The following is an 8,015-nucleotide window of genomic DNA, read 5'->3' as shown; positions in this document are numbered from 1 at the left end:
TTACTAAGCATATTGTATAAATCCAGCTTCTCTTTAATTTGGCAAAACTGCCCTGTTATATTCGTTCCTTAACTCAGAGGATAATTCTTACAGTTCTTGTCATGTTGCTTGGTGAATATATATATATATATATATATAATATATATATATATATGATGTATGTATGTATGTATGTATGTGTATGTGTATGTGTATGTGTATATGTATATGTATGTATGTATGTATGTGTATATATATATATATATATATATATATATATATATATATATATATATATATATATATATATATATATATATATATATATATATATATATATATACACACATACATACATACATACACACATACACACACACACACACACACATATATTATTTAAGAACACTTAATGCACATGTTTTCATGGGGTATTTCTTCCATAAACCTGAAGTTTTTCCATATATATATATATATACACATACATACATACATACTATATTGCCAAAAGTATTCGCTCACAACTGAGTCTGATTATGTGGATGGGTGAACAAATACTTTTGGCAATATAGTGTATATATATTAGGGCCCTGATTGTATCTATGGCAACAGATCTCACAAAATGCTTCTGCTCTGGCGCTGAAATATTCAATTCCCCCCCCAAATGTTATGTATTTTCAGAGTATGCTAAATATAGTTTTGAAGGGTCTTCCCACTTTCCACACTCAACATATATATTTCTTCTCAGTAATGGATCTTTCAAGCCTGCTCCTCATCCCTGCATCATTTTGGCTTTATAAGGACTCCTTCAACAAACATATCAGCATATACAAATATTCCTTTTAAACCACAGAATGGTGGAAAGCAGTTCTAGTCGAGACAATGTCCTGCTTTTTATTCATCAGAATGGAACTCAATTTTCATTCCTGGAAATTCCATTCCATTCCCTTCCTTGCAGAAGGAAGATTGAGTAAAAAACAGGCTAGGTGCAGATGGAGTCTTCAGAGAGAAAGAAAAAAACCTCTTGTAAAATCCCCAAAAGGATCCTATTTGGAAAGGCCATTAGGTAGCCACTTGGAATATTGCAGATGCCACAAATCTAAGAGCCACTCCTGACCACTTGACCCAGAGCAGAATTATGATTAAGTGACTACAAAGAGTTCCAGAAGTCATGCTCTTCATGCTCTGTTGTGTTTTATTTAGTCACAATAAATCAACCTCTTCAAGGTGTCATTTCATTATATACAGTGTTAAAATTCTGTTTCAATGGTTTAACACCAGAAGCCCAAAGCTTTGCTGTTTTCACAAATTTCAAGGATAATCTTCATTGCTTCATTCCCATTTACCAGCCTTTTTCACATTGTAAGTTACAAAGTAGAAAAGAAACAAAATGAGTTGGAGTATCTTTAAGATGTTTATACACTTCATTGTGTATACATAGTTCTTTATTTGCATTTAGGCATCAAAGCAGGTTTAGATTTCCTTCTGTCATGCTTTTTATCATATATGGGCTGCAGTAGGATTAAAATCAGAGCACACAATTTGCCAATTGCACCTCACATTAAAATGTATGCTCCAAATAGGGTATATTTTTGCTGTTTTCTAAAAGTTGTTGCAGTTGATGTCTCTGGATCATTTTATTCAACATAAACATAGCTTTTTAAAAAATGACCTTATATTTTGGTGCCTCAGATGTGAAAATATAAAGCTGGATATGTAGATTGGCAATGTATCATGTATAATCCCAGTTTAGTTTCTTAGACAGGAAGTGATATTTAAACTAAATTTCAGTATATTGGAGAAACCCCTCCCTTCTTTATTTAGCAATCATCAACCAAGAATTTAGAATTCCAGAATGAATAACACTGTAAAAATCACAACTGCAAAATACAAAAAGTTTAAGATAGTTTTCCTCTTTGCACAACTCCAGATCAGCTTCCTTGTTCTTAGTACATCAAGATGTGACACAATCTATAAACAATAAACTGAGTGGCAAGTTCTTCCATTGCTCAGATCAGTGTGAACAGATCAGTGCAAATCTCAAAGTACAAAAGATGCTTGGTATAAGATATGAACTGAAAAAAAGGCTTCCCATCGTTGGAAAAGCGTGGAGGAAAGTCATCTCATTACTTCTTCACTTGTGTCTCTTGGTCACCGAGAAGAAAATGGAACTTCTTTTGATAACCAGATATCATCTTTCTGGCAACAGCACAAAAAAGATGGCCTTCAAAAATTGGCCAAAATTACAAATGGCAGCCACAAGCCAATGGGAGCGAAGGTTGGGATCAGTATTCACGACACATTTTGTTATGTCTGCCTGTGGTGGAAAAGAAAAAGAGAATTAGCATTTTTGCATATGTTATAGTCTGAGTACTAATAAGAGCTTTGCATGATTCCTGCCAGATTGCTGGTGAAGGATTTATCAAAATCCCCAAAACACTTCCATTGATCTCAGCTTTGGAAAACTTGAATAAATCTCCTGTTGGAAACCTTGAACGTTTCTCAATCCACTTCTGAATTACAGTGTCCCTTCTGGGATCCCCTTCTAACAAACAAGACTCAATGGGAAGCCAGATTTACTTAACAACTGTTTGACTAATTTAACAACTACAGCGATTCGTTTTTATAACTGTGGCAAGAAAGGTCATAAAATGGGACAAATTCACTTAACAAATGTTTCACTTAGGAACAGAAATTTTTGACACAATTGTGATTGTAGGTTGTGGACTATCTGTATAAGACTGTAGAGAATCAACTCTACTTCTTTGTGCAGCATTATACCATTGCCTGCCTCTTGTCCACTGAAAATGGCAGTTAAAAAACAAAGGGCTGTGATATCTTCCAAGCTACAAAGTATCTGCCCAATGTAGAAAGGTGCCCCTGAACACGTATATACACATACCAGGTGACTTAATAACTGGCCAAGGTTTCCTATTGTCATTACTTATCTCTCTTAAAAACACAAATTCCTATAAACAATTATCACAAGTGAGCAGTAGCAAATTAAGCAAATGAAATGAAGCTAAAAACTTGAGAAGAAAAGCAGCCACAGTCCAAATGGATCAGACTCAAAGCTACATGAAGAAACTAATATAGTCAGAATTCAGAAGGGAAGACAGACAAAGCTTTATTAAAGATACCCATCTAATTGATTCCTGACAGTAACAGTCCCACAGCTTGTCCTCTCATGCTTTTAAGGAAGGTGTAACTTTACAGGATCACTTACCCAGCCTCCTCTCCTCTTCATCCATGTCACCAAAGTCTTGCGTACGAACTCTCCCAAACAGTCCACAATGGTATGGACCATGGCTGGCTGGGCATGTCTCACACAGTCCACAGCAAGGCCTGCTGCCACGGCGTATAGAGATGCAATTTTACCCCATGTTATTCCTATAGCAAGGGGGGGGGGGGGAATCAAACATAGTTGGCTCAGGGCTGGCCGGGAAATGGTGAAGTTATAGCCTGTGTGTTTAGATAACCTCTTCAGGCAAGCATTTTTGCATTTGGCATTGTTATTTTCCCCTCACCCCACTATCATCACACACCAGACAATTCAGCTGGATAGGTCTGCATCTATACACATAATTTATTTTCACATAGTCTGACCTAGGATATATGGAGCAACTTGTTGTTCAGTGTCACTTGTCCAATTGGTACATTAACATTGCCTATTTTGTAATACTCCCCAGGGATGGACATTGACTGAATAGCAACTGTTGGATACTTTAAAGATTCTAGTTAGATGAGATGCCATGCACACAATTATGGGAACAACTTATAAAAGTATACATAAATGTATATAATATCCTGCTTTGGGTCTTACACATTACACGTGTAATCGCTAGGACCTACTCTGGATTCTGATCAGTGGTGGGATTCAAATAATTTACCAACCAATTCTCTGCCCTAATGACCAGCTGGGTAGGCGGGGCTCAGTGAACATGTGGGCATGGCCAAGTCAATGTCACTCAGGTCAATGGGCACTTCGCCTTAGTTGTTAAATGGTAATAAGGGTTAACTGGAGAGGCAGTTTCTGTAAGCAGGGCAATAAAGATTAGGCTAGAAACAACACCAGAATGTTTCCTTCCTGCCCTCCTTACAGGATTAGCCATGTAAAGTGGGGAAAAAACAAAAGATTTCTTCCAACAACCAGTTCTCCGAACCGCTTAGAAAGTTACAAACCGGTTTTCCCGAATAGGTACGAACTGGCTGAATCCCACCACTGATTCTGATACACAGAAGAGTTAAAGTTATCAATGGACAGCCCAATATCCATTCTCACCCTCTTCCACCATCTCAATTTGCCTTTAAACATTTATTTATGAAATTGATTATTAATATATGAGATAACCACTGTCTTGGATTTTACAGTACAATATATTTTATGTAATGCCATCAATTAATTCACATTCTCTTAACAAATATAAAGTACGGTACAGCAGATACAGTGTTGCCTCATCAATGACAGGGGTGGTATATAAAAGTAATAAACAAACAAACAAACAAACTTTGTCTTACATATGAAAGAGCTAAACCCAGGCTAAGGCCAAGACACAACAAGAGTGTTCTAGATCATTGTTTCTCAACCTTGGCAACTTGAAGATGTCTGGACTTCAACTCCCAGAATTCCCCAGCCAGCATTCGCTGGCTGGGGAATTCTGGGAGTTGAAGTCCGGACATCTTCAAGTTGCCAAGGTTGAGAAACACTGTTCTAGATAATGTCAGCCCAATGTAAAACATATCAGGCACAGATGAGGGTTGCCAAAATTGTTGTTTTCATTATTTAGCTTATTTTTTAAAAAAACGTAATAGACATTAACACCATCATTAACAGCATCAGGGTACAATCTTATTTCCCCAATAATTCAGAAAATTAACTTTCATCAGTACTTTAGAAGAGAACAGAACCAAGAAATGTTATTTTTAAAAAAAGAAATATGTAATAGAAATGTATTTCTGCATTCTACATTGTGAAAATTAGGAACCTACTAAAGTATCAAGAATTTTGTTTTCATGTGTTAGAGCAAAATCTAAATCAATGGATGATTTTATGATATATGATCTGAATATTCACACCTACATTATTCACACATAACTATAAATTACAATGTAATATATAATTCAATATAATTCCACATGGTCAGGGTATTTGTTGCTTAAAACTTGAGTATCATAAATACAAATGGTTTTGATATTTATTTTTTCTTTGTTCTTTCTTTCTTTTTCTTGCCACAATTTCACTTATTTTCTGGTTGATTTCCTTTTTTCTTGCATTATTATTATTATTATTATTATTATTATTATTCAATTGTATCACAGCGGCCAGTTGTTTCGCCGGATTTGGCATTGGTTACTAGTCGGGCCCCACCCAGGGGCCTAGGACGTCGTAACGTATTTTCGTAATATGCGTGCAGATCCAAGCAGTGCGGCTTTTTGCATTTGACTGATGGTGATTTTGTCAATATTTAACTGTTTTAAATGTAATTCCAGTGCTTTTGGAATAGCACCCAGTGTGCCAATTACCACTGGAATTACCACTGCTGGTTTGTGCCATAGTCGTTGAATTTCGATTTTTAAGTCCTGGTATCTTGCGATTTTTTCATGTTCCTTCTCGGCGACCCTGCTATCACCTGGTATTGCGATGTCTATGATTGTGACCTTATTTTTCTCAACCAGTGTGATGTCTGGTGTATTATGCGCCAGTATTTTGTCGGTTTGTATACGGAAATCCCACAAGATCTTGACCATCTGATTTTCGGTGACTTTTTCAGGCTGATGTTCCCACCAGTTTGTTGCTGTTTTAATATTATAATTTTTGCACAAATTCCAATGGATCATTTGTGCTACTGAATTGTGCCGCAATTTATAATCAGTCTGCGCGATTTTTTTACAGCAGCTGAGTATGTGATCAACAGTTTCATCAACTTCTTTGCAAAGTCTGCATTTGGCATCATCAGAGGATTTTTCGATTTTGGCCTTTATGGCATTTGTGCGGATAGCTTGTTCTTGCGCAGCCAGGATTAGTGACTCTGTTTCTTTCTTTAATGTACCTGTTTTTAACCATAACCAAGTTTGTTCACTGTCCACTTTATCTTTTATTTTTTCCAGAAATTGACCATGCAGTGCTTTGTTCTGCCAACTCTCCATTCTTGATTTTATCACATCTTTTCTGTATTCTTGTTTTGTCTGTTGGGCCTTCAGTAGATTTTTGTTCTTTACTTCGATTAATAGATGTTCTTGAGTGTCTTTTAAATAATCAGCCAGTGCATGTTTTTCTTCTTCAACTGTTTGCTTCACTTGTAATAATCCTCTGCCACCTGATTTTCGGGGCAGATACAGTCTATCAGTATCACCACGTGGATGTAAACTGTAGTGCATTGTCATTAGTTTCCTGGTTTTTCGGTCCAAAAGGTCCAAATCAGCTTGTGTCCAGTTAACTATGCCAGCTGTGTATCTTATAACTGGTATTGCCCAGGTATTTATGGCCTTGATTGTATTTCCACCATTCAATTTAGATTTCAGAATTTTCCTAACTCTGTTGGTGTACTCTCGCCTGACAATAGTTTTTACTTCTCCATGCTTGATGTTATCCAACTGCAGAATGCCTAAGTATTTGTAGGCTTCATTTTCTTTGCATTTAATTAGTTGGCCATTGGGCATTTCAATTCCCTCAGATGCAGTGATTTTGCCCCTTTTTATGGATACAGTGGCGCATTTTTCCATGCCAAACTGCATTGAAATATCGGTGCTGAATACTCGGACTGTATTTGTCAATGATTGGATTTCTATTTCTGACTTTCCATAGAGTTTCAAATCATCCATATATAGTAAATGCGAAATTTTTTCAGCTTTTTTGGCTGTTTGGTAGCCTAATTTCATTTTTTTTAAGATTACTGATAGTGGGATCATTGCGATGATGAAGAGAAGAGGTGAAAGTGAATCACCCTGGAAAATTCCTCGCTTGATATTAACCATTCCGTAGCTCTCATTCCCTACTGCCAACTCAGTTCTCCATTGTTTCATTGCCTTTTCAGTAAAGGATGTAATATTTTTGCTAATGCCAGTTGTTTCTAAGCATTTTATGATCCAACTATGTGGCAGTGAGTCAAATGCCTTTTTGTAATCAATCCAGACCATATTCAAGTTCGTTTTTCTGTTCTTACAATTTTCTAATATCATTTTATCAATTAGAAGCTGATCTTTTGTGCCCCTGCTCCTTCTTTTGTTGCCTTTTTGCTCTACTGGCAAGATGTTGTTTGTTTCCAAATAATCCATCATGTTATCTGCAATAATGCCTGTGAGTAATTTGAAGGTTGTTGGTAAGCATGTTATTGGTCTATAGTTTTCAGGTGTTGCTCCTTTAGTTGGATCTTTCTGAATCAAGTATGTTTTTCCAGTTGTTAACCATTCATCAATTTGGCCCTTTTGTAAAATTTCATTCAGTTGCCTGGCCAATATTGCATGTAAACTGGTCAGATATTTGAGCCAGAAACCATGTAATTGGTCTTTTCCAGGTGATGTCCAATTCTTTACCTTTTTAACTCGATTTTTGATCATCTCAGTTGTTATTTCTAATACTTGCATTTGTTTGTTGCCAATGCTTTTCTCAAAGTCATGTATCCACTTTGCTTCCTTGTTGTAGTCCTTTGCATTTTCCCACAATTCTTTCCAGAATTCAACTGTGGCCTGCTTTTCTGGTTTTTCACTTTTGGTGTCACCATTCACATTAAGACTTTGATAAAAACGCCGTTGGTCTGATCGAAATTGCTGATTTTGTTTATATTGGATGATTCGTGCCTCATATCTTTCAATTTTTCTAGCTGTTGCTGTTATCTGCTGTTTTACAATCTCTACAGCTTCATTGATGTTTCTTGTATCCAATCTATATCTTCTGATTAGCCGATCTATGATTTTGTTGTTTTTAAGCCGTTGCTCATGCATGTTCTTTAAGTTACTAGCATCTGCCCTTAATTTTTTGATTTTTTGTTCTAGACGGATTTTCCACTTTGGCTTTGATGCTTTTTCTGTTGTGTGAC

General features: G+C 36.3%; 1 protein-coding gene across 1 annotated transcript in view; it reads right to left on the bottom strand.

Annotated features, from left to right (window-relative positions):
* Window positions 1–1,148: 1,148 nt before the first annotated feature.
* Window positions 1,149–8,015, bottom strand: part of BOK (BCL2 family apoptosis regulator BOK) — a 29,797-nt gene continuing 22,930 nt past the window's right edge. Inside the window, exons 4-5 of the mRNA XM_014060725.2 lie at window positions 3,206–3,369; window positions 1,149–2,296 (exon numbers count right to left, since the gene is read on the bottom strand). Of these exons, the coding sequence (XP_013916200.2) occupies window positions 2,171–2,296; window positions 3,206–3,369 (290 nt within the window). The 3' untranslated portion in view covers window positions 1,149–2,170. The remainder of the gene's footprint in view (window positions 2,297–3,205; window positions 3,370–8,015) is intronic.

Source organism: Thamnophis sirtalis, unplaced genomic scaffold (assembly GCF_051295495.1).
Source record: "Thamnophis sirtalis isolate CommonGarterSnake01/CBP01778 unplaced genomic scaffold, rThaSir2_p1.2 scaffold_11, whole genome shotgun sequence".
NCBI lineage: Eukaryota > Metazoa > Chordata > Lepidosauria > Squamata > Natricidae > Thamnophis > Thamnophis sirtalis.
This window is presented reverse-complemented; position numbering and strand designations above follow the sequence as displayed.